This window comes from Crotalus tigris, unplaced genomic scaffold (assembly GCF_016545835.1).
Source record: "Crotalus tigris isolate CLP2741 ecotype Arizona unplaced genomic scaffold, ASM1654583v1 scf7180000017686.862900, whole genome shotgun sequence".
In the NCBI taxonomy this organism is placed as follows: domain Eukaryota; kingdom Metazoa; phylum Chordata; class Lepidosauria; order Squamata; family Viperidae; genus Crotalus; species Crotalus tigris.
In genome coordinates this window covers 90499-118081 of record NW_024096566.1, presented here as the reverse complement: position 1 = coordinate 118081, position 27583 = coordinate 90499, and the positions used below count along the sequence as shown (strand labels likewise).

Genomic DNA, 27583 nt, shown 5'->3' with positions numbered 1-27583 from the left:
TTAAAGCGCCATAAAGTGCAATTATATTTTATAATTCAACATCGATTTTAATATTTTAGGGTAAAAATCCATCCGCAGAATTCACATGGGTTTGTTTAAAAAAAAAACAGTAGTCATCACTACTAAAAATCTCGAAGGCGATAGCTCATTTCACCCAAACTCCTTCCTTTTTGCAAAACAAAAAACAAAAAACCCAAACAAAAAAAAATCCGATCCGGTCCTCAAAGGACAACCTCAATTACAACCGGGAAAGAGGCTTCAATAATAGCTATTGAAAGAGGATCTTGGGAATTGTAGTCTCTGGAAGCACGTGGAAACTTAAGAGAACTGTAGAGTGAGACTACAGTCCCAGGAAGCTTTGGGCAGACCTGGAAAAGGCAGCCACTTCCTGAAAATCCGGGAAATCGAAGATGGATTCGCTGTTTGTAATTGTGTGCGTCGTGCGTGGGAAGCAGGTTAGAAAGGGAAGATTTGCTCTATTTGTCTGTCAACAAAGATACCAATTTTCATTGTACAATAATTAGCTTTCTTTCCTACGGTCGAGATCGCTAGAGCTGTGTTATATTTATATGGGTTAGGGATTGTATAATGATTATTACGATTATTTGTTATCCTCAGTGCAACTGTTGTCTGTTTATTCAAGAGTGAGTCTCATTGTCACAGGTTTATCAGCCAAGGCAAAATAGATATGTTCCTGAAGCACAGCATCCAGCTATTCAAACCAGCATGGCCTATGGGAGGCGGATGGGAATTGTAGTTCAGCAACATCTGGAAGGGATGCTGATGCCTGACTAGTAGAACCTGTTGTCCAAATATTCTGATACTAGGAAGGAAATACTTTTTTTAAAAAAAAATACTTCTTTAAAATTAGGGGCCATCCTATGGAAAAGTTTGGTGGAATAGATTAGAAAAAGTATAAACCATAGTTATCGTTTTGTAAGATTTGCTGCCACATGTTTTCATGAGATCTGGTTTAAATGGACTTAAAATTGAAATTGGATAAATTTGTGAAAGGCAACACCCCTATTTTTAAATAGTCCTTACAGATTTTTTGGTTGGCTGCTTTGAGACACAGGATGAATCAAGTTGGCTGGTACAACTCTAATTATATTGTCTGTTAATTGTATGTTTCAAATAGGTATTTATATGTTGTCCTGAATCATAATTTAACTCATCTCCTGTAGCTTACTGTGGGTTACTTTCATCACTTTAGCCATAAACAGTAATGCAAACAAAATACAATACTTTGTATTGTTTTTATTTAGTTGTTTTTGAGTGTTTCAGTTTGATAATATGATTTTTAATTTTTCTTGATTACAGTAATTGGAACTGAAGAAAGTTAGATACAGTGTACAAGTAAGTGTCTTACCATATTGCAACATGTTTTCCTGGCTTTGTTAATTATATACTGTATAGAACTGATATGGTGGGGGCTGAATGAGGTGTGCATGCCTATGTCATATTTATTTTGGTTCCATACTCTGATTTGAGATATATTATATTGAAAACATTGTGCATATTTTTATGCTCTTCAAATGATTCTGAATACTTAGAATTATGAACTGTTGTTTTTTGGGTTTTTTTGGCAGATGACCAGTTTAAGAATAATGGTATATACATAAAGCTATAGAAAAGCTTAATGAATATATTTGATTCTCAATATGTTAAGATTCATGTTTTCTGTGTTAAAAAGAGTGACAACTGCATTTTACTATATTTAGGGACTGGGTCTTCAGTGGCATTATGTAATGCTTTACGTATTTGGCATTGAATTATCAGTATCGACATATATCCACAATATCTACAATATAGTTATGTGTATACACACAGCTGGAAGCTAAGAAAAATCATGCCTCACTCAGGCATTTGAATGAGGGATTTGCTGCCTGTGAATGATAAAACTCATTTTTGAATGTGCCTTCAACATAATGTTGAGGAGCATGAGCAAAAAATATAGTGTTCACATAAAATATTGCCCTTGAGAAAATAATACTGCCTTGGAGAAAGATAATGAAGGATATGTCAGTGCTACTTAATCTTATAGATTTAGCATCTATAGTAATATATATTTTGCCTGCATGCACAAATTGGTTTGAAATATTATGTTTTCTTTATATAAGGAGTTGGTGATTGTCAGTTTCGTTTGTTTTAGCACTTGTAGGATAAATTGAAGAACATAGCATGTATCTTAGCTTCAGTCTGTATTCTGGTATATCAAAATATGAGTGAAATAGTTGAGAGGAAAGTGTTTTCAAGTGTTCTAATCCAAAATTAGGTTACACAATTGATCAGCTTATGATGATTGTTAAAAATGACAATGGATAGCTCTCCTTCAGTGTAATATTTAAGTTATGTCTAGTTTAAGTGCACAAGTAGTACAACTATGCATCTGTGTAGAACAATATTGTAAATTGAAATAGAAGTTTGCTAATGCCAACAGATTAATGAAAAAAAGAACTTAAGAAACAATAATGTCTGAAATTAGATATTTTTCTGTTGTATGGATACTTTTTACAATAGAATTGAAGTATTTTATAGTTGCTATGGTTATCTACATTTTTTTGCATTCATGCAGAATAAGGATCCCAAGGTGAGTTTGGGCATCATGCTAAGCTTCTGTGTTTTTGTATGTTTAACAGTCATGCAAATGGAAGCATCAAAATGTGAGTGAATGGGCTAAATATGCTAATATTCAGCTTTGTTGTTGTTGTTAGTTGCGAAGTCATGTCCGACCCATCGCGACCCCATGGACAATGTTCCTCCAGGTCTTCCTGTCCTCTACCATCTTCTGGAGTTCATTTAAGCTCACTCCTATTGCTTCAGTGACTCCATCCAGCCACCTCATTTTCTGTTGTCCCATTCTTCTATTGCCCTCAACCTTTCCCAGCATTAGGCTCTTCTCCAGTGAGTCCTTCCTTCTCATTAAGTGGCCAAAGTACTTGAGTTTCAACTTCAGGATCTGGCCTTCTAAAGAGTCGGGGTTGATCTCTTCTAGGACTGACCAGTTTGAATGCCTTGTAGTCCAAGGGACTTGCAGGAGCCTACTCCAGCACCATAGTTTAAAGGCCTCAATTCTTTGTCACTCAGCCTTTCTTATGGTCCAACTTTCACATCCATACATTGCAACTGGGAAAACTATGGCCTTGACTATATGCACTTTTGTTGGCAGGGTGATGTCTCTGCTTTTTAGTATGCTGCCTAAATTTGCCATAGCTTTCCTCCCCAGGAGCAAGGGTCTTTTAATTTCTTGGCTGCAGTCCCCATGATAAATTGAATTTCAATGGAATCCTATCTTATAAATCTATGCAAACATAGCCACTGACTCAAAATATTTGCTCTAGAAACATTGGTATACATATGTGAGTTCTTCTATTAATCTGAATTTAATTACACTTTAGGTTAAATTCCATTCTCAGGCTAAAGAATAGTACTTATCGGCTCATATTTGAATAATAATAATATGGCTAGGTTTAGACCAATGCAAATTAGTTTTAATTAAAAAGTCAGATAGCAAATTCTATACCTACTTGTGCTATACCTAAAATTACAAATAGAAAAGTATTCAGTATTCTGTTTTTATAGTTGCTTTGGTTAACAACATTCTTTTGCATTCTTGCAGAAACTAGGATTCCAAGGTAAGTTTGGGCATCATGCTAAACTTCTGTGTTTTTGTATGTTTAACAGTCAAGCAAATGGGAGCATTTTTTAAGAATTATTTTACTGTAAGGTAGCTTTTTGTATTAAAATTACATGCATTTGCCATTAAATGTGTGGCTGAATATAGATCAGCAAGTAGAAATGTTATTTAATATGCTCATTCACTTGACAGTCAATTTAATTCACTTGGGCTTATTTTCAAGTAAATAAATAAGGGCTTTTGGCTATAAGAAACTGTGTTAAATAATTATATTGACTATTTACATTAAATACTATTTTTGTGATTAAATTTACTGTATTACAGGTAGTCATTGACTTATAGCTGGTTGCTTGGTGACTGTTTGAATTTACGACAGACCATCCAAAGGTACTGACTCTGCTACAAACTTACAGCCAGTTCAGTGCCTATGCCATTATTCACCTTACTACTAACCACAGGAAAGTGCAGTGCTCCTCCCCCCCAGCTATTTCCCTCAACTATCTGGTTGGGTCCCCGCAAGCCTCAGCTTACTCTAAAGCTGGCGTCTCAGCTCTGCTCTGTTTGTTTGTGGAGCCTCCTTAAAACATAGAACCCCCAACAGTCTCGCGAGAAATACTGCTTGCTTGCAGAATAGCACAAAATTGCCATGAGGCTTGCAGTTTTGGAAGAAAGCTGAGCCTTGCATTGCATCATTTTTGCTCCTCTGCAAAAATCAGAAAAGGTAAATTGGGTGCTGCTGGGCCTGGAGCTGGATGTGGAGTAAGTCAAGACTCGCAAATCCCTGGGAGGCTGAATGGGAAGTAGGCTGAGGCCTAAAAGATTTAACAGCCTCCTTGCCCAGTTTTAGGCTGTCTTAAATGGCCTGGCTGGAAGTCTCTTGGATTTTTGGATGGGAAGTATGCCTTGCTCTACAGACTCTTAACTGCCCTTTTCTGTACCAATGGTTCCTTTAGACTCCCTTCTGTGGCTGAATGGCCAGTTTCTGAGCAGGCTAAGGCCTGGGAAAATCCTGAAGGACATGGAGTGAAGAACCAGATGCTTCAGGGATGGGGGAGGCTTGGAGCAGGAAGACCTGGGCCTGTGCAAGGCCTCCAAGTCTCTCCCCCACCACTGGAGCACCCAGCTCCACTTAATAACCAGGGTATTTGTTTAACAATTCATTTTGGAGAGTAAGAATGGGAGATCATTAAGCTAAATCTCCCATCATGAGTTAGTCATCGTGAGCTGCAGCTGTAAATGGGCAGGTTCCATTATGGTCATAAGTTCAGGATTACCAATGCTATTAGGTGATACACTAATAATACTGAATCATTTACTGTAAGGAATCTGACACCCATTTCAAAGTCAGCTGAATCCACCATTTCTTCTTGGTTTTTCATCACACTGAAATGATCTTCATACAGTTAACTTGCTCTTTCTCAACTTTTCCAGGAAACTTTTTTACTGATTGCAATGGGCTGCCGGGATGTTCATGCTGCAACGGTCCTAGCCTTCCTCTCTGGAACAGCTGCTTTATCAGGACTCATTGCTGCTGCACTGCTTCCAAACTGGAGACAAATGCGACTCTACACCTTTAACAAAAATGAAAAGAATGTGACCGTTTACACTGGGCTATGGATTAAGTGTGTTCGCTCTGATGGGAGCAAAGACTGTGTCATTTATGACACTGAGTGGTACACAGCAGTTGATCAACTAGATTTGCGTGTCCTCCAGTTAGCTCTTCCCATTAGCATGTTGACCACAGTCTTGGCCCTCTTTCTCTGCTTAATTGGCATGTGTAACACAGCTTTTGTATCCACTGTGCCTAACATCAAGCAGGTCAGATGCCTCATCAATAGTGCAGGCTGCCATCTTGTGGCCGGCCTTTTCTTTCTTCTTGCATGTGTCATTTGCCTGATACCATCAGTTTGGGTCATCTTTCATAATAGAGAGCTGAATCAAAAATATGAACCCGTTTTCACCTTTGACATTTCGGTTTACATTGCTATTGCCAGTGCAGGTGGCTTATTGTTTACAGCTATTCTCTTATGCCTTTGGTATTGTGCATGCAAGACGTTACCTTCCCCTTTCTGGCAGCCTCTATATTCGCATGCCCCTAGTGTGCACAGCTATGCTTCCCAACCATATTCTGCACGATCACGGCACTCTGCCATTGAAATTGACATCCCTGTGGTTACACGTACTTCTTAAAAGAGTGGGTCAAGAAAGCCAAACATTCCTTTGCGTGTTCTCCCTTTATGCTAGCATTTACAGGTTAAGTGCTTTCCCACAGCTTGGCAACTTCTGCAACTATAGCAAGGGTTTGTAGTTTGGTGACTTTTACTTTCATTATCTAGATCAGGGGTAAGCAACCTTGGTTCTTTTATGACTCGTGGACTTCAACTCCCAGAATTCCTAAGCCATGCCTACCTCTGGTTGCCTACCTCTGATCTAGATTGATAATGAGCCGGTAATGAAATAATAGTCTTAGTTATAACTGCAAATTTTTAAGGGTATCTGAAACCAGCAGTTTTTATAAGTTTATAAATAACAAATGTTAGTATCATTTTACTTTTGCAGAACTCAAGTTTCTTCCATAAAATATAGTATGAAAAATACTGTCATGCTGGTTTTTTCCCAGCATTGAAACATTTAAGTACAGGTAGTCCTTGACTTACAACTATTTTTTTAACAAGTGGTTCAAAGATACAATGGCCCCAGAAAAAATAATTTACAACCTGTCCTTGCACTTATGTCTGGCATACCACTTCTGTGGTCATGTGATCACAATTTGGGAGCTTGGCTACTGGCTTACATTTATGACTGGCTGCAACATCCTATAGTCACATGATCACAGTTTACTACCTTCCCAGTCGATTTTCAATTAAAAACATCAGTTGGGCATGGTGGTTTTTTTAATGATCACATGATTTACTTATTTGTGATGATTCACTTAACAATTATAAAAATGGTTGTAAAATCAGATTTGGTCACATTTTATAACCACAATGACTTACAAAGGAAATTTTGGTCTCAATTGTGATCATATGTCAAGGATTACTTGTACTTCTTACCAGACCACAGGTAGTCCTTGACTTACAACCATTCATTTAGTGACTGACGTCACAATCATGCTGCAAAAAGTGACTTATGACCAGTTTTCACACGACCATTGCAGCATCCCCATGGTTGTGTGATTAACATTTGGATGCTTGGCAATTGGTATGCATTTATAACGGTTGTAGTGTCCGGGGTCATAGGATCACCCTTTGCGAACTTCTGATAAAGTCAATGGGGAAGTCAGATTCACTTAACAAACGTGTTGCTAAATTAACTGCAGTAATTTACTTAACAGCTGGCAAGGTAGATTGAAAATGGGACAAAATTCATTTAACTGCCTTGCTTAGCAACAGAAACTTTGGGCTCAATTGTGGTCATAAGTCGAGGACTACTTGTATTCCTCTAATTCGAAACATTTGTAGTTTAAATCTTTTCTTCACTGATAGTCATTGCTTATTTTTACAAATAAGCTAATTTTGTCTGAAGCTATACAGTAATAGCTTGACATTCAGTATGCAAAGTAATAGTTTATCTACACATTCAGTCCTGTACCTATTCTTGTGTTTCATTATGCACATACAAAAGATACTTGTCAACATTTTAATGACTCATCCTTTGCTCCTATAAAGATTGCCAGTTCTAAAGAAGCGTAATGATAATTAGTGGGAGTAAAACTGCATTGCCTAAGAAGTATTTTGTTTGTTTAAAGAAAAGTTTTAAAGCTTTTTTTTTTTCAACAAAGGACATTATGTAAAAGTCTGTTTACAGCCAAAGCACATGAGTAGTCTATTATCAATATCAAATAGTCTCAGGATTGATTATGGAGGCAAAATCAAAAATGTAGATCAGTTGGACAGCAATTATACTTAGGCTCGTACATCCCTTTATTATCAAATATTTTTATAATGTGAGTTTTTCCTTTATACTTAAAATTGTAAGTATTCTAAATATTGATTAACTTAGAAGAAAATCTGCCTACTCTTATTGAAAAATTCCTTTCTGATTTTAGATTTTTTTTAAAAAAAAAAAGAATTACATTTATGGGTTACTTTTTATAAGTGGATTCTTGAAAGCCATGTTCCAAATAAATTACACTGAGTATAGAATATTTTTATATAATATTACAGTTTTGAAGATGAAATTATCATTAAAAACACTTGCTATATTGTTACATACATATAAGCTTGGTTTGTAGATCTTATTTTGTTTTCTTATTCCTGAAATGTTTTCAGATGGACATTTTTTTTCCATTTTCCGGTATTTACTGCTTTCTAAGTAGTACCAGAAGCATATATGAACTTTGGAGTATGTTTTTTGATCTCTTTTTTAAGCAAATAAGAATTTACAAAAGCTTTTAAGTATATTCTGGAAATTGAACCAAATCTTGTATCTTTCTTATTGGTTTCTAAGAATATTACTTTATTTGCTTTAAACAATAAAAATAGTAACATATGATAAAGAAAGCAAAGCTTTCTTTATAATATCTATCTATTTCTGTAGGCAAATTATTGGAAATTGTTTTGTATTAATGTTTATTTTGTATTTACCATTCCAATTATATGTACATCAGTCTAAGCTTTGTTTTGAATGAGGAATTTCTCCAAGATGTTGGGTATGTAACATTCTTAACAGTGATATTTGCATTGTTTACAACTAAAAATAGAATATTAGAAATGATTTATATTTGCACTTAAATGAAATTCATAAATGGGAAGTGAATACAATTTCCTTCAAATAGCTGCAATTCATGAATAGCCTCAAAATGCAGGACAGGTTTTAACTTATATGTGCTTTTAATGACAAACGAATAACAATACTGCTTCTTCAGTTTTCCCATTCAGGTATTCAGTTTCTATTGTCTTTTGGAGAATTTGGAAATCTTATGGAAATACAATAGCTGCATTCTGATCACTTCTTCTTCTACTACTTCAGTTCTCATCTTAGCAATGATAGGACTAAGAGTGAGAAGGCTCAGATTCTTGTCCACCTGTAGTCATAGAAGCTCGATGGATGATTTTGACCTAGTCATTCTTTCTCAGCCAACCTACCTCACAGGATTGTTTTTGCAGGGAAAAATGAAAGTAAGTCCTATGAATGCTGTTTTGAGCTCCTGTATGAAAAACAAAGGAGGTATGAAAACAATTAGCAAACAATACATCAGTTACATCAGATAGTATAAATGATGGAGCTGATGTACTTAGCTTAGAGGCTTCATTTTACCCTTTGTTAAGAATAATCTGAGAACCAGCTTGTTAAGGTATCATGGGGACCAGGAGACCGTGAGTTCTAGTCCTACCGTAGGGACAAAGCCAGCTGGGCAAACTTGGTCTCTCAGCTCTAGGAAGAAGGCAATGGCAAACCACTTATGGAATCTTGCCATGAAACTTCAGGGACTTGTCCAGGCAGTTTCTGATAATCAGTCACAATTGAATGCAAGCAACAACAAAAAAAGAGCATACTCTTTTTGATTGAGGTGGCATAGATATATCCATATATTGAATGGAACTGTTTTCCAAAATAAATACTCCATTATGTCCCCTGTGCTCTGTTAGCTCAAGCTCTCTGAAAGAAATTAAAGTATATTGGAGTGATCTTTTGGGAGAGGGGTGAATTTCATGGAGATGGTGGAGGATACACTTTGTCTTATGGCTGGTGCTTTTAATATTGGAAGAAGACGAATAGGAGAATGCCTTCAAGAATTGCTGTATTTCAGTTTGGTCATGACTCCATAGGTAGCTGTTCTATATTAAAGCCATTTTTACGGGTTTTAACTTGAAGTATTGGGATGCTGCAAATATTTAACTTGCTTTTCTGGGGATAGGTTTTCACGGCCAGTATCTATTTAACAATGTTGAGCTTCAGGATTTAGTGACTGGTTTAGGCAATGGATTTCCTGATATTTTGCAGCAATTGTACTTAGCATCTTCAGAAACAAAGTGCTTGCCACGTGGACCGCAGGCAACTGAGCAGGGGCTGACTGTGCTCCTGTTTTTATAGCCATACAGTTATAAAGCTATATAATTTTGTAGTCTTTATAGGTGTCCTGACTGCAATAAGGACAGGAACCCAGTCAAACATTGCTTAGTTACCTGTGATCTGAACAGGTAACATGATTGCTAAATCTGAAGCTCAATACTGCCCAACTTGCTTTTCTGTTTTTAAGAGTACAAGGCCTTTAAGCAAAATAAGAAAGTTACCACCAGTGCCAGCATCAGGGGTATCAGAGTAATAAATAGAAACAGCTCTGTGCCATCTGTCCCATTCACCCTAACTAACCACCTTAAATGGGAATAGACAGTATCCCTCACTGATGCTGAAGAAAAATTGAACTGCTTGTCTAGTTGGATTTTGTACATTTTCTTAATGAAATATTTATTATAAATGGACTTTTTCACAGTGCTGGCTGCTTGTGCATGCAGAAGCTATTAAAGTGCTACTTGAGTGTAACATTAATCTGTTTCTTTTGAATTTTATCTTGTTTGGCATGATATAGAGTAATTTTTCAAATACAAAATTTTGGATGTGAATCCCACCACTCGTTTTAGAACAAAATTTATCTTTGTGTTGCATGGAAATGTATAAATTTAATCAGAGTTGCCTACTGTAAAGAAAACTGGTTTTGACATTTAATGATATCCTATAGTATATGTTTTTATGTAAAGTGTGTATTTTTAATTAAAAAATAAAACATTTTGCATTGGGTGATCAGACCACTTTTGACATATAGAAGTCTTCATTGTTATAGTACGAATTCCTGCTAAGGTGAAAGATACTACTCTCACTTAGTATAACATAAGAAATAGGCCTACATGTATCTTACCCCTCTTTTTCCATTCACTCTGCTCTTTTAATCCAGCGTTCCAAATTAGACCATCCTAGTTCAGTGTTCTAGGTTTCCAAAGTATTCTCATTGGGCTTTTTGGGGGAAGAGATTCAAAAGATGGTTAAAAATTTAAAGATGTTTTTACTATTTAGCAACCACTAGCAATTCAATCATTAAGCAACTAAATGAAACCCCAACTTTGCTTATAATCTTAATTATCTTTCCTTTGCTTTACAGTCCTGTGAAGGCCATAAATGCCAGGATTGATTGCAAAGTTACTCATCACAGTTCTAATTGTGAGCAATTGCTAAAGATTTGTACTTATGTCTATAGTTGGGCACAGAATCAGTCATTGAGTAAAGCAGTTGTTAATTAAGGCATGTCACAGATTCACTCAATTACCACAATCCTGGGTCTCCTAAGTGTGGTTTTTAATTGAACTTGCAGGTCAATAAACAGATGGAGTCAGGAGCATGGGGATGCCTTCTCCAAATCAGTTTTCAAAGAATCATAAGAATGGAGTCTACTTGAAGAATGACAAAAGACAGTAGGAAGGCCGCACTTTGCACAGACTGGGTGTGTCAACTGAAAAAAAAATCTGAAGTTAAGCTGGGTCTCACGGGCTGAACAGGTTTCTGTAAATTAGTAGACCTTGAGGCCAGCCTTGTTTGCACAGGCTGATGGGCTAGATCAGGAGTGTCAAACTCGCAACGTCACATAACGTGTTGCGACATATCGCGACTTTTTTTCCATTGTCGGCAATGGGGTGCAGTTTCGGCATGATGCATGCGGCATGCAATTTGACACCCCTGGGTTAGATAGATAATTGAAATGGGGTGGGGGATGGCTAGATTGGTGGAAGAGGTTGCAGCACCATTGTGTTGGGAACTGCAGTCTAGCTGCCTAACACCCAAAATTTATTTGCAAATCCACAAGGATGCCATAACTTTGGGCACAAGTCTCTTTATTCATCACCATCATAATTTCAAATAGTTGCTAAGTGAACAGAAATTCAAGACTACCTGTACTGAATTCTTCAGCATTTTCTTAAAAATTGGAAATCTAAGATACTATTCTCTGGTAACTTAACAGAGCTTGACTAAGTGACAATGCAAGCCGTTTATATTTCCTTCAAAGTAACTCCTGTGATTCATAAAAAAAAGTTATATCCTTACAGATTCAGAATCATAGTTGAAGAATCTCTTTATAAGGTTCTAGCAAAGAGTTTGAAAACAGTGAGAAAACTTAAGAATTATTTTAAAGTTTTTGTCTGGCAAACAGTTAAACAAGAACATGTATGAGGTTTGCAGTTCACATCAATCTCAAATAGAGATCGTGCTGAATGCATTACGTTAGGTAAACTGGTGTCAGCGACTTTCCACCAAAGAAAATGATGCTCCAATCTGTCTCCATAAATACGTAATCTAGCTATTTCAACGTCAGCAACTTTAAAATACGTGGACTTCAACTCCCAGAGTTCCCCAGCTAGCAGGCAGTTTCTCAATCTACAACTTTAAGAGGAAGGTACTTCAATTCCCGGACCTACCATATTGGCTGAGGAATTCTGGGAGTTGAAGTCCATCCCTCTTAAAGTTGCTGAAAATGAGAAACCCTGTCCTATAGAAATAGTTCATACAACCCGTCATCCTGCCTTTCCCCAAACGCCAGTTTGTTAACAGCACAGCCAAATAGGGGTGCCCCGCATCCGCCTTCATTTTTAGAAACGGCGCGGCAGACCGAGCAAGAGAGAACGCATTGCGGCCTGGTGGGCGGTGGCGAGCGTTCCTATTCGCCGGGAGGCATGGGCTTTGCCCACGAAGTTAAAATACGCTTGCGCGAATCAGGAAATAAGTTCTCCCTGAATTCTATGGGAGCGGGTGGGTGGAGAAGTGCGTGGGTTATCGGCTTTGAGTGGGTCAATTGATGGCGGTGATTATGGCCTGCTGGCAGCGTTTCTGGACTCTGGCCGTACTGTACGTCTTGCTACGTCGCTGCCCGACGATGGGACTGGACACTGTGTCCTCTGTGTCGCCTTCGCCAACTCCTGCTCCGAGTAAGCAGGGAGCGGTCCTGTCGCCTATTCGGGCCGGGCGGTGTGGGGTGCATTGCGGGAGGGAGCATGGCCTGCTCAGGCTTGGTTTCCTTTCCCGCCTTACGGCCAGCTTTTCGGCGGTGGGGAGAGTCTTCCAGTCCCTTCTCTTGCGTCCGTATTTCCTGGGTCCATTCTGGATACCGGCGCATTTTTCTCCCCCCTTTTCCTCTTGTCAGTTAGGCTTCTTGCAGATGTGGGGAGAGGGGAGAATGTAAAGCCCCATCCCCATTTTGGGAGTTGCAGGCCTGATGGCTCTGGAGGTGACAAGGCTCAAAGGCTCAGGAACTCTGCCTCGGAGAGCAAAGTCTTTTCGTACCTTTAGCAGGCTCTGTCTCTCTCTCTCTCTCTCTCTCTCTCTCTCTCTTTCTCTCGGCCCCGCCCCAGGCGTCTTTAAAAATAATGAGCTATATCGTGCTAAATCCCCTTCAGTCTTTTACAGATGGTCCTTTCCAGTAATCTGGTTTTATCATTTTACTTTGACCTAAAACTGGATACAGTTCCTGCCCTTGTATTGTTTTTCCCAGACTTCTATGGCCTCCTCTATTACTCCATCCTTCAGGAACCTACAGTATCTAGAGCTAATATCTTAATTTCAGTGAGCATCAGATTAACACTTAGAATAACCTGGGCCCTCAGGGTTGGTGCCTTTTCTTTTAGGAGATTGTGAAAATGTCATTCCTCTAATAGGATGATTTAGCTGAAACTTCTACAGGAACTGCCTGATTTTATTGCAGGTAGCACTTCCTACATTTTCCACAAAATAGTTGGAACTGAATTAGACAGGATATTATGAATTTGAAGTGGACTTTACTGTTGGTATTTTAAAGTGTAAGTTAAGAACAGCCAAGAGACACCTTAGATTAAGACTAGTTGAGGAAGGAATTTTATTTACCTCTCAATCCCATATAACATTTCTGAATTAAAACATCTCTGAAGGTACTTTTAGACATAGTAAGAGAGAGTTAACCATTTTAAGTTCTAATTTATTAAAGGGCTGATTTTATTTTCTAGTAATGTATAGCTTATTCAACCCTAATAGATTTAATTGTTTTAAAAATATAAATTTTGAACATTTTTCTTTTGAGTTGATAGATTAGGGCGAAGATCTCTGACTCAAATTGTCACGGTCATGTGATTCGTTTGCCCAAGGTCTGTAACACTGAGGCCTTTTTATACATTGGTACAAAAGTCTCCAAGGTCAATGAATAGTTTCACTGTATGTCATTCAACTAAATGTTTTAAATACTTTATTGAAGAACACTATTTATTTGCTGTTTCACTTTGGCTGCTTATCTTGTAAGATTTTATATTAATCAGAACATCAATATTTAGTTTGGTTGCTATTGGACAACAAAATATTAAAACAATACAGAATAAGAAAAGTCAAAAAGTAAGCTAAAAGTGCAGGAAAAGTAATATATATATATACATACATACATACATATGGAGTGGCTTTTGATATTCTTCATAGCACTTATAAGAAAAATATTTTTTAACATTTCTTTTAATGTTATGGTTCTTTTCTCTAATTATCCTGTCTAATCAACAAAAACTGCCAATAAATAAAAGTGTTATTAGCAATTCTCTTGAGAGAAAATTATGTCTTATCTTCCATTTGCTATGTCTCTTCATTTCATAAGTATGTTTTCTGAAAAATTAGTTCAGATTACTTTTAATGAAAAGCAGATTAAATTTGACAAGAAGTAGGACCGACATAGGTAGAAAGTGGTCTGCCTGGGGCAGAAACAGGACCATGTTTGGGATGTGTAAGAATTGGGAAAGGGGGATTTGACGCAAAGTAATGAGTATTTCATCAGGAACCCACATATAGGCACAGCTCTTGGGGTGATGGATGAAAAAAGCTCTGAAGAGAGGTCTTCTCAATCATCCAGATCATGGTTGTCCCAAACATGCTGTTTTCAAAAGGCAATTGGACTTTTTTTTTTTTTTTGAAAATATTTTGTTTGTCAACCAAGAAACCTCTTTAGTTCTAAACTGAAGAAACTTCTTGGATTGGAAGCTAAATGTTTTCAAAGTTAAAAAAAAAAAAAGTCTAGTTGCTTTTTGGAAAAAGCACCCTTGGGATTCTGGAGAGAGGGCTCTGAGGAGAACGAAGCAGCAGGATACAAGGGGCAGAATGGAGCTGGCAGGGGCTGCATACAGAGTGCAACCTTCATCTTACTATTTAGGCAAGATGATGTTCTATCCTTCCTTGCAGGGAGAAACATGTTCCACTTTGCCAAGATTTACTGTTATATACCACAACAATTTCTCCTTTCAGCTTGTGCTCTCTTTTCCCAAAACAGTCTTGCTTTTGTACTCCAACTAATTAATGACTGTAGAGTGCAAGAAAGTTTTAAATGACTTTGTCTTTGTCTGTTTCATCCTGCCCCTTCCTGCTCAGTATGGCACCAGTGAAAAGATGCTCTGGGGTGGTGGCAAACAGATTGGAATCTCTGCTTCTCCCTACCACATTGGCTGCACATCAGTCCTTAGTTCAGTTAATATGGTTGTCAGTAAAACCTGATCTAGAGGTCATTTACTGAGTTTTTTTACAGTTAAAAGTGTTGGTGGGACAGGAGTCAGAAGCATTTTCATAATAAAAAAGGCATGTTAATCTGCCTATGGCATGTGACAGATGCAGTTCAGTTTTATGTTACTCTGCAGTTCTTGGGTCACAGTGTGCTTCTGCAGAAGTTTCCATTTAAAATAAATATAGTTCAACTATTTAAAATACTCAAGCAAAGTGTTCTATGTGCAGTTGTAAATGTAAGTTAGTCTTTAATGACTTTACATGGAAATTTTCCTGAAATGGTTACAGTTCTTAAGACTATTTTGCAGCTAAAGAATCATTACAAAATGCTGCTTACAAGATGTAAAAAATAAATACTTGTAAATACTATTTTCATTTTATTCTAGTTAGTGTTTTTGTACAGTAATGCAGATATACATTGAATATGTTATGCAACTTAGCATTGAGCATATTTACTATGCTACAATATTGGAATTTATTATAAAATGTACTTTGTTGCTCAATTGTGCTTTATTTAGGTGTAGTTGAAATTTATATAATAAAATGCTTTCTAAAGCCTAGCATCTTGAAAAGCATTAGTTTTCTGAAATATTTATACATATTTGATTTGCTCTGAAATTTTGACCTTTTTTGGATCTAAAGAGTCTTTGCTTCTCTATCTAAATATTTTTGTCAGAAAATTTACAACCTTCAGATTTAAACTTTCCCATGCAATTTTTTTATTCTTTTTCAGAATGTTCTGATTTTACTGGAATGAGTTGTGAAGCATGTATAAAAAATACTATCGTAAGTATTTTCATTTTTATTTAACCAGAGGAAAATTTTGACTATTTTTACTGTATTTCATGGGCAGAGACAGATTTTTTTTTGAAATGCAAACATTTGTTGTTTGATATCAGTAAACAATAGGTCACTGGCAACTAGAAGACAATAACATTTAGAATTCAATGACTTAAAAGATTTACAGTGGTGGGCTTATGGTAACAAAAGAATCTGAATGCAAAGAATGTAAAGAAGATTATGCCATATTTGGACATTCTGAGGGATATAGATAAGAAATCCAAATTTTCAAAGAAGGTGCAGCTGCAAGAGAGCACAAAAAGTTTGAGATCTAGCTGGCTATAAATTATGAATTTGTATTTCTACCCCACTCAGCAGTTGTCAACTCTCTGTTACGGTTATCATTCCCTGGAATACAATAAAGATGCAGCTTTGAGTTATGTTTCTTTTTATCTCTGTGGTAGCCTGACAACTTCCTGCTGAGTTTTCAAATGTAAGGAAGGTGTCATAAATATTTGGAAAAAGAAAGCTGTTTCATTGATGGGAATAATCCATAGTTTGGTAATTACTAATTGAATCTTCAAGTTTATTCTTCTTGTGTGGGCTCCTAATCCCTATTTTGAAATTATGTTAAATCACAATTTCAATTTTACCCAGTTGGTTGTACAAGCTGTGATTTGTTACCAAATCTTAATATAGTTAATTTATATATGAGGGCAAATTGAAAAGTCTGAAAGGAGGGGAGAAAATAGAGTATTTGCGAGGACTGTGATAAATATGTGAGTTTATAAATGATTTACTAAATATGGCTTGTCATAACATGAAAGAAAAAAGTTAAATTTGTCTCTCTGAAATGAATGTGTTTAATGTGCTGTGTATTTTAAGATTGAAGATAAGGTGACTACAGGTAATCCTTGACTTATAACTGGTTGTTTAGTGACCATTTGAAATGGTCACCCACCCCCCCAAAGCTACTTATGACCTGATTTTGAAAGTACAATAGCTCAAACCCCTCACAGTCACATGCTCACTTTTGGGTGCTTGGCAGTTGGCTTACCTTTATAGCTGTTTGCAGCATCCCACAGTCATGTGATAGTGATTTTCAGTTATTTTTGTTAATTTTTGATATTTACTTCCACCAAAAAACAACCATTAGGTAGAATGGATTTGCATAATCACAGTGTTACCTTTAAAAAAATCACATTGTTTAATGAGCATGATGTTTGCTTAACAATTGCAACAAAAGTTCTAAAATTAAGTCTGGTCATATGATGTCCGGGTTGATGATTGTAATGACTTATGACTGTAATTCTGTGAACAGTTCTGGTCATAAGTTGAGGACTACCAATATTAAGTGTGTCTTTTTAAATTAAAAATGAATCTCTTGGCATGAATTCATATGATGGTTATTTCATGTCCAAGTGAATTCCGATAATAGCTTAAAATCTGTATTGATTTGTTTCACTTTCCTAAATTTGGATTGTGAACTGTTCATGCCTAAACATTTGTTTAGTTGAGATCATGTTTAGAGATTTTTTTAAAAAAAATGATTTCAGAAGAATAATAATCTTTTACAATGAATGGCTTAATTTATAACAGTGACCTTATTATTTAACTAGAGCATTTATCTCATTATTTTCCTTGTGTTATATGATAGCCATTTAATTAAGGATTTTTCTATTCTTTTGTTGTAATCAGAACTTTAGATTCAGCAAGAAAAGAGATTGGAAAGAACAAAAGTGAAGCTAGAATTCAGTAGCACCAGAGTATAGTAGAAGAGAGGAACAGTGATAAAGTAGGCCAGATCATCATTGATAAAAGAGGATGGGAAGCTCCTAATAGCAGAATACAGCCAGCGAAACAAGAGTCACATTTTGTTTCATTAATATGGTTATGTGTCAAGAAATAATACATTAGGATACAAAATTGTGGAAACTGAACAAGCAAAACTCCCCTCCTCATTCATGAGTGGGTTCATTAAGGCAGTATCTCTGAGTTATTTGATCCCCTTTTTCCAGGAAGAGAGCTAGCTGCTCTCTATCCAGAAAAGCCTGGAATTGCAACAGCCATCTGCTCTTTGTTAGTGATGTTTTAAAATACTCCCTTTCCTTGTTCAGCCCAAGTGAATTATTTTACAGATATGAATCCACAAAAGAGTGAAGAAAAGGAAAAGAAGACTGATAAAAATTTTCTGATACTTCCACCAGCCCCATTTTTTTAAATTAAAAATGATAGCTATGCAGCCTGAATTTTTTCACAAGAAGTTATCTTTTGAGCCATATTGAAATTGTTAAAGCAACATAAATGTTTTAGAATCATTAAGTCCTGAATTCCAAGGCTGATGAGTTGTATTGATAATTGGATGATGAATGCAGCAGGGAAATTACTATAGCGCTGCCAGCATTGTTCTTAGGAAAAAATACATCTGGAGTTCATCATAGCAGTGTTCATAAATATAATTGTTCGGCAGAGTAATTTTATAAATAAAGCCAGTATAAAGATTCTGAATTTCTGGGAAATTACATTTTTATTTCTTGCTCAGATTAGTATAAAATACATTTTCAGCTCCCAAGGTGAAGAATGGGAAATAATATGATGGAGCTAGCCTATTATGACCATAAGTCATGATAGTTGTAAAGCGATAATTATGTGGCTAACCCGATTTTACAACCTTTTTATAGCAATTTTAAGTGCATTGCCATTAAGCAAATGCAATAGCACTTAGACTTATATCCCGCTTTACATCCTTCTCTAAGCGGTTTACAGAGTCAGCACATTGCCCCCAACAATCTGGGTCCTCATTTTACCGACCTCAGAAGGACGGAAGGCTGAGTCAACCTTGAGACAGTCAGGATCGAACTGCCAAACTGCTGGCAGCTGGCAGTCAGCAGAAGTAGCCTGCACTACTGCATTCTAATCACAGTGCCACCATGGCCAAAGTCATTAAGTGAATGCCGCAGTTGTTAAGTAAACCCATTATTCGCTGTGGGGTTAGGGTTACTTCTAAGTGATCAGTCATAAACTGAGACCTACTTGAATTTTTAAAACTCTTCTGGTTAATTTAAGGAAGTAGGCCTAGAGTAAATCAAATACAAGTAGTCTTTGACTTATGACCATTTATTTAAGAACAATTTGAAATTGTGACTGGACTGAAAAAAGTGACTGATAACCAGTCTTCACTCTTATGTGTGTTGCAGTGTCCCCACAGTCACATGATCAAAATTTGGGTGCTTGGAAACCAGCAAGTATTTATGATGATTGTTGGGTCCTGGGATCAAGTGATCACCATTTGCAACTATCTCAGGCGGCTTCCAACAAGCAAAGTCATTGGGGGAAACAGAATTCATTTAATGACCATAGTGATTTGCTTAATAACCGTGGTGATTCACTTAATGGCTGCAGCCATCAAGGTTAAGAAATTGTGTGCAATGTAATGACTACTTTGCTTAGTGAGGGAAGATCCAGTCCCACCTGTGATGAGTCAAGGACTACCTGTAAGATAAATGTGCTAGCAATTATAACTTGCTAGCCTTTAAAAATGGGATCTTGATAAATCAAGATGAAATATGATGTAATTTCATTCAGTCAGTACAAAGCATTCATGGGACAAAACATTCCTGTCATAACTGATACTTTGGTATAGTGATTAAGGTCTTGGACTTTATATCAAGAAATTCCAAATTTTACTCCTCTCTTAAGTATGAACATTGGTTGGGTGATTGAGCCAGCCACTCTCTTAGCCCAATCCACCTCAGAGGGGCGTTGGAAAAATAGGAGGCAAGAATATTATGTAAACTGCCTGGACTAGTGCAATAAAGATGGGGTGTAAATATTAATAAGATCAGATTGCCAATCTGCTGGCTTTTTCTGGTACCGATAGTGTTGCAGAAGTGTTAGTTATAATCTTGATAAAACTGCTGATTTAATAATAAGCTTGGTTCATGATAAACTTTTTATTTTTCATTCCTTTTCCTCACAGTGTCTTTGGTGCAGTGAAAATTCTACTTGTATGGATTATCCTGTAAACAAAATCTTGCCACCATCATCGTTGTGTTCATTTACTAAGTCTTACTGGGCAATATGTTGGGGTATGTAATCTTGTATATATGTTAAATCAGCACAGGCCAGAATATAATTGCAATGTCTTTATGAAAGAACATTCAATTCAGTTCAGTGTCTCCTGTGAAATGGTATCACTATTTATTTAGAAAAAAATTACGGATGTCAGTATTATGTAAAACACGGTATAGGGTTAAGAAACAAACAGAAAAAAACCCAAAAGATTAAAATTTATAACATATCAGTGCCATATCAGTACCTTCGTAAAAAACACTACAGAAGCCTCTGTTGGTGACTGGATGATTGTTGTCCAGCAAAGTAGGGTCCAAAGAAGGCGCTTGAAAAGGTGTGAACTACCACCTCCTTTCCCAGAAATATGTCTTGGACCTTAATGTGCCTTTCCCTGGAGGAGCATGGGTTTAGAACACAGGTGGCAGATCTCACAACTGCAGGGATTCTGTCCACTTCCTCAGGACCAGTTAGCTAAAAATCCACCCAGGTAATGCAGCAAAAATATTTCCCCAGCCACTTCATAGGAGCACAACTGGAGTTCAACCCAGAGCAAATCCAAGAGACTTTAACCAATGGATGCCCAGAAGAATCCTCACAGCAACCTTGCAAGAGTTCCCCCAATCGTTCCTTATCAAGGAAAGATCTGTTGTCCGAAACAGCTATTGGCTGGCTCTCAGTGGATGCAGTAAAAGTGGAGAAAAACATTCTTTTCACTGTTCTTATCACGACAAGGAAAACTGATAAAGATTTCACTTGCATTTAGCTCTATTTTTCTTCCCGGGTTGTTCAAGAGATGCCTATATAATTTCATAAATCATGCTATCTCGGAGTTCTATATGTTGTATGTGTGTTTCCACTCTCCTCATGGATTGTATTTTCCTCTTCATGTATATACATGAACTTGAAATACAGAGTGAGTTGTGTACCGTATGTTCTGCACGGGACCATGTGAAATGCTTAAAATGGAACAGTCAGCATTGGGGTGCACTGAGGATAATTTATCTCTGCATCCATTGGCCTGATCAAGCCTGTTTTCAACTCTCTATCTTTTCCCAACTTCTTCCCATATCAAATCTGATCCAGTTCTGTACTGTTTTCCAGTTATCCTGCTAATAGATGGACAGACTCAGACAGATTCCCAATACCCCTTAAATAATTTCCTTCCAACTTTCCATTGGTTTAGAAAGGATATAAAGACTTCACCAAGGTGAAAAGTGGTCATGTAACCTGGATTCTCTGGAGTATTTCCACTACGATAAACTCTGTGTAAAATTTATTGTGATATCAGTTTTTTGGCATAAAGGTGTACATGAAGAGAGGATGTATTCAGTACAGGAAAATGGTTTTGTAATGTCTGAGTGTGGAAAATGTGTCTGATATTTGATGCAATTCTTAGGATTAGCAGGAAGGGACTTTTTAAAGATGCCCTTGTAGTCAGCCTTATTTTATTTTACTTGGCATAGAGGAAAGAGCCTTCTGTATTCATTTCAGCTATGGAGCATGTCCTCTAATGTTTTTTGGCCCCACTCTAAATTTTTAGAAAATTTGTAAGGATATATTGCTTTTGTTTGGCTTTCAAATGTTAATATGATTTTAGTATTTGTTAATAATTTTAAATTATATTTTTTACAGTTTTATATTCAGTATTTGTCTATAATTTTATTAACCACCTTGAAGGCTCTCCATAATAGAAATATTGGCTATAAACTGAAAGACAAATACTGTTTAATCTATAAATGACTGTTTTATAAAAACAGGTAGTGCATATTGAACCTACTTGATATTTGTCTGGTTCATGCACTATGTTTCACAGTAGAGTGGTTTTTTTAGTTTGGTATGATATGCAGATTGCTTTACTGGGTTTTATAAACTTCATATTTTTTTCTTGGGATGTTCTATGATAAACTAAAGACAAATCGTATTATGGCATAGCATTATGTAATAACTGAGTCATTGTCTCAAGTACGATTCCATTGGTTACATAGTTTTTTTCAATGTGTATCTCATGACATTTTCCTATTAATGTGAAGTAGGTGATAAATGAACACTGTGCTAATATATGGATTATGAAACGTGGGCAACTGCACAGTCATGTTACTACAAATTAAATAAAATATCTAAATTTAGCAAATAGATACTGTAGTGATAGATCTTCCTTTTTATCATACAGATACGTAATAGTGCTTAATAAGAGTGTGTATGTAAGCATAATGGACATAAATCACCTTTTCCCATAACATATTTTTCTAATGGCTACTTTTTCTACCTTTTCTAACTTTTTTTTACTTTTAATTTTCAGCAAGTTTGGAAGCAATCATCATCACTATAGGTGTTGTAGTAGGCATCATTCTGGTGTTCATAATTTGTTGCTGCTGTTATTGCTGCCGCAAATGCCGTAGGCGTTCTGAAAGGTACACACATTTTTTAAAAATGTTTTCTTGATTTTTTTTCCTTCTGAAAATAGCATTTTTGAAGATTCTAACACAGGGGTGTCAAATTTGTCACGTGACATGACATGACATATCGTGAATTTTTTCTCCTTGCTGGAGCTGGGGTGGGTGCAGCTTCCGCGTGATGCATCCGGCCCACGGGCCAGCAATTTGACACTTCTGTTCTAGCACATCTGTCTTAGGGATCCAACTGTAAGTAAATCATACCATAATTATACTATAATATAATTATAAAAGATTAGATTGTTTAGAAACATTTTAGGGAAGTCAGTCGGGATTATAACATATGCAGCAGAGATTATTCTTTCTTATTGTTTGCTGGAGAAAATCTCTTTTTCCCTAGCATTTATCACAGTTTTATAGACATTAAGATTGAGATAATAAACAATGTTGGATATGTGAAAACTGTAAGGACTAAAAATTTAAAGTTTTCATCTTTAGTAAATTCTGCTTTATTATAATCAAATGCCTATGGCTATTTTGTAGCTAATTTGATTCTTAATTTTTAAATATATTTACACAGAATATGTGTATCTACCATCCAGATTAGATTATTTGCATGTCCAGGGCCTTACTTTCTTATGTGACTACTTTTTCTGCATGATTTAAGAGAATAATAATCTGCTATTTGCTGTTTTTAAGAGGAAATGTTTGGATTTGAATTTGAGGCATCTTGTCATTGGAGATAAAAAATATAAAAGAAAAGAATATTTCCAAGATATAAAAATATTTAACTATCTTAATCCTGATCTATATGTGTAATACGTAGATTTAAAGTTTGTCACGCAAATGGTTTCAGAAATCATATAAAACTCATTAAATCCAGACAATGTTCTAGTATGATGACTTTCTAATACAGGCAGTCTTCAACTTATAACCATTTGTTTAGTGACTGTTTGAAATTACAATAGCACTAAAAAAATGACTTATGACCATTTTTCACAGTTACAATGGGTGCAGCATCTCCTTGGTCATGTCATCAGAATTTGGGCACTTGGCAACTGCCATGTATTTATGACAGTTGGACTGTCCTGAGAGCATGTGATCATTATTTGTAATCTTTCCATCTGGCGTCCAACAAGCAAAGTAATGGGGAAGCCAGATTCATTTAACAACTTAACTTAATTCACTTAAATCTATGGCAAAAGAGGTCATAAAATGGGACAAAATTCACTTAACAACTGCCTTGCTTAGCAACAGAAATTTTCAGCTCAATTGTGGTTGTAAATTGAGGACTACCCATAATGACCCCATTTACATGCTAGAAAGAAAAAATGAAATAAATAATGAAAACCATAATTAGGGAAAACTATGAATAAGGGACCCCTTTATGGATTACTGCCTTGTCGTGACGAAGGAGCTTGCTTAACTCAATGAAGCTATAAGCTATGCCGTGCAGGGCCACCCAAGACGGACAGGTTATAGCAGAGAGTTCTGACAAAATGTGATCCACTGGAGAAGGAAATGGCAAACCACTCCAGTATCTTTGCCATGAAAACCCCATGGACAGTACTAAAAGGCAAAAAGATATGACGCTGGAAGATGAGCCCCTCAGGTCGGAAGGTGTCCAATATGCTACTGGGGAAGAGCAGAGGGCTAGTACTAGTAGCGCCAGAAAGAATGAAGCGACTGGGCCAAAGCCGAAAGGACGCTCAGCTGTGGATATATCTGGTGGTGAAAGGAAAGTCCGATGCTGTAAAGATTTTTTCTCCATAGGAACCTGGAATGTAAGATCCATGAATCAAGGCAAGCTAGACGTAGTCAAAAAAGAGATGACAAGACTGAACATCGACATCTTAGGAATCAGCGAACTAAAATGGACAGGAATGGGTGAATTTAACTCAGATGACCATCAGGTATACTACTGTGGGCAAGAATCCCTCAGAAGAAATGGAGTAGCCTTCATAGTCAATAAAAGAATAGGAAAAGCAATACTGGGATACAATCCCCAAAATGACAGAATGATCTCAATTTGAATCCAAGGCAAACCATTTAATATCACAGTAGTCCAAATCTATGCCCCAACCACTAGTGCTGAAGAGGATGAAATTGACCGGTTCTATGAAGCCCTACAGCACCTTATAGAATTAACACCAAAAAATGATGTCCTTATCATCATGGGGGATTGGAATGCTAAGGTAGGAAGCCAAAAGATAACCGGAATAACAGGCAAGTTTGGCCTTGGAGAACAAAATGAAGCAGGGCACAGGCTAATAGAATTTTGTCAAGAGAATACGATGGTCATAACAAACACTCTTTTCCAACAACCCAAGAGACGGCTCTACACATGGACATCACCAGACGGTCAACATAGAAATCAGATTGACTATGTGCTCTGCAGCCAAAGATGGAGAAGCTCTATACAGTCAGTAAAAACAAGACCAGGAGCTGACTGTGGCTCAGATCATGAGCTTCTCGTTGCAAAATTTAGGCTTAAATTGAAAAAAGTAGGGAAAAGCACTAGGCCACTCAGGTATGAACTAAATCATATTCCTGATGAATATACAGTAGAGGTGACAAATAGATTTAAGGAACTGGATCTGATAGACAGAGTGCCTGAAGAACTATGGATGGAAGTTCGCAACATTGTACAAGAGGTAGCAACTAAAACCATCCCAAAGAAAAAGAAATGCAAGAAAGCAAAATGGCTGTCTGAGGAAGCTTTGCAAATAGCTGAGGAAAGAAGGGAAGCGAAAGGCAAAGGAGAAAGAGAAAGATACACCCAATTGAATGCAGAATTCCAGAGAATAGCTAGAAGAGATAAGAATGCCTTCTTAAATGAACAGTGCAAAGAAATAGAAGAAAACAACAGAATAGGGAGGACCAGAGATCTCTTCAAGAAAATTGGAGATATGAAGGGAACGTTTCATGCAAAGATGGGCATGATAAAGGACCAAAATGGCAGAGACCTAACAGAGGCAGAAGAGATTAAGAAGAGATGGCAAAACTACACAGAAGAACTATACAAGAATGAGCTTAACATCCCAGATAACCACAATGAGATGGTCATTGACCTCGAACCAGACATCCTAGAATGTGAAGTGAAATGGGCCTTAGAAAATCTGAGCAACAACAAAGCTAGTGGAGGTGACAGTATTCCAGCTGAGCTATTCAAAATCTTAAAAGACGATGCAGTAAAAGTGCTACACTCAATTTGCCAGCAAATTTGGAAAACTCAACAGTGGCCACAGGATTGGAAAAGGTCAGTTTACATTCCAATTCCAAAGAAAGGCAATGCCAAAGAATGTTCAAACTATCGCACCATTGCACTCATTTCACATGCTAGTAAAGTTATGCTTAAAATCCTACAAGCTAGACTCCAGCAGTATGTGGATCGAGAACTACCAGAAGTACAGGCAGGATTTCGAAGAGGCAGAGGAACTAGAGATCAAATTGCCAACATACGCTGGATCATGGAGAAAGCTAGGGAGTTCCAGAAAAACATCTACTTCTGCTTCATTGACTATGCAAAAGCCTTTGATTGTGTGGATCACAACAAATTGTGGCAAGTTCTTAAAGAGATGGGAGTACCAGACCATCTCATCTGTCTCTTGAGAAAGCTATATGTGGGTCAAGAAGCAACAGTGAGAACCGAACACGGAACCACTGATTGGTTCAAAATTGGAAAAGGAGTCCGGCAAGGCTGTATACTGTCGCCCTGCCTATTTAACTTATATGCAGAGCACATCATGAGAAAGGCAGGGCTAGATGAATCAAAAGTTGGAATTAAGATTGCCGGGAGAAATATCAACAACCTAAGATATGCAGATGATACCACTCTAATGGCAGAAAGTGAAGAGGAACTAAAGAGCCTCTTGATGCGGGTGAAGAAGGAGAGTGCAAAAGTTGGCTTGAAACTCAACATTAAGAAAACCAAAATCATGGCATCCGGCCCTCTCAATTCCTGGCAAATAGATGGGGAAGAAATGGAGGTAGTGACAGATTTTATTTTTCTGGGCTCCAAGATCACCTCAGATGGGGACTGCAGCCAAGAAATTAAAAGACGCTTGCTCCTGGGGAGGAAAGCTATGGCAAATCTAGACAGCATTCTAAAAAGCAGAGACATCACCCTGCCAACAAAAGTGCGTATAGTCCAGGCCATGGTTTTCCCAGTTGCAATGTATGGCTGTGAAAGTTGGACCATAAGAAAGGCTGAGCGCAAAAGAATTGAGGCCTTTGAACTATGGTGTTGGAGAAGACTCCTGCGAGTCCCTTGGACTGCAAGGCGTTCAAACCGGTCAGTCCTAGAAGAGATCAACCTCGACTGCTCTTTAGAAGGCCAGATCCTGAAGTTGAAACTCAAGTACTTTGGCCACCTAATGAGAAGGAAGGACTCACTGGAAAAGGGCCTAATGCCGGGAAAGATTGAGGGCAATAGAAGAAGGGGACGACAGAGAATGAGATGGCTGGATGGAGTCACTGAAGCAGTAGGTGTGAATTTAAATGGACTCCAGAAGATGGTAGAGGAAAGGAAGACCTGGAGGAACGTTGGAGGCGGGGCTTCATCGGCTGCAATTTAACATCTTTCCTCTGCTGCGTGCTCCCGTATCCAGTTGATGCTTGTACATGCGAGCGAAGATAAATACGGGAGTACGCAGCAGAGGAAAGATGTTAAATTGCAGCCGATGAAGCCCCGCCTCCATGGTAGGATACACAATGACATCAAACTAAATCCCCCCACTGCAACGAGAGCCAGTACTGCCGGGAGAGGGCGGAACATAACTTTAACAATACCCCCTGAGGTCGACGGAAATGTGAACAAAAGTGCTCGAGAGAACGACGGAAGAAATCTTTACTCCGATTCCCCCTCCCACCTATCAGCTGTTCAGCAGGGAATGCTAGCACAGTCTAGGAACCACGTGCAGACGTCTATGGAACCCGTTTGAATCACCTTGTTAGAAACGGTCTCTCAGCCCTGAAGATGTTGGGGAGTTTTCCCAACGAAAGCTTGGCAACCTTTTAATATAGTAAAATACTTTAATTAAAGTATTTTAACTTTAAACTCTCCTGGTGAACGCGCTTTATTCATTCCATATATATATATATATATATATATATATATATATATATATATATATATATATATATATATACACACACACATACATACATACATACATACATACATACATACATGGCATTTTTGGAATAATTCTTT

The 27583-nt window shown here is 37.2% G+C and overlaps 2 protein-coding genes across 5 annotated transcripts in view; both read left to right on the top strand.

The window, feature by feature from the left end:
- Positions 1-341: 341 nt before the first annotated feature.
- On the top strand, positions 342-10387 carry CLDN12 (claudin 12). Of its 3 annotated transcripts, XM_039337801.1 has the most exons (6): positions 345-455; positions 1321-1356; positions 2640-2663; positions 3620-3635; positions 3962-4024; positions 5069-10387. In XM_039337801.1, the coding sequence occupies exon 6, from the start codon at positions 5090-5092 to the stop codon at positions 5825-5827; it is 738 nt and encodes a 245-aa protein (XP_039193735.1). In that variant the 5' UTR covers positions 345-455; positions 1321-1356; positions 2640-2663; positions 3620-3635; positions 3962-4024; positions 5069-5089; the 3' UTR covers positions 5828-10387. The 3 variants fall into 3 exon arrangements, with proteins under 3 accessions (XP_039193734.1, XP_039193735.1, XP_039193736.1); XM_039337800.1 differs by lacking the exon at positions 2640-2663 and having other exon boundaries at positions 342-455; XM_039337802.1 differs by lacking the exons at positions 2640-2663; positions 3620-3635.
- A 1776-nt stretch (positions 10388-12163) lies between these two features.
- PTTG1IP2 (PTTG1IP family member 2) overlaps positions 12164-27583 on the top strand; it is a 35983-nt gene continuing 20563 nt past the window's right edge. For both annotated transcript variants that reach the window (XM_039337796.1, XM_039337795.1), the window contains exons 1-4: positions 12164-12552; positions 15858-15910; positions 19884-19992; positions 22275-22386. In XM_039337796.1, the coding sequence (XP_039193730.1) occupies positions 12423-12552; positions 15858-15910; positions 19884-19992; positions 22275-22386 (404 nt within the window). In that variant the 5' untranslated portion in view covers positions 12164-12422. The remainder of the gene's footprint in view (positions 12553-15857; positions 15911-19883; positions 19993-22274; positions 22387-27583) is intronic.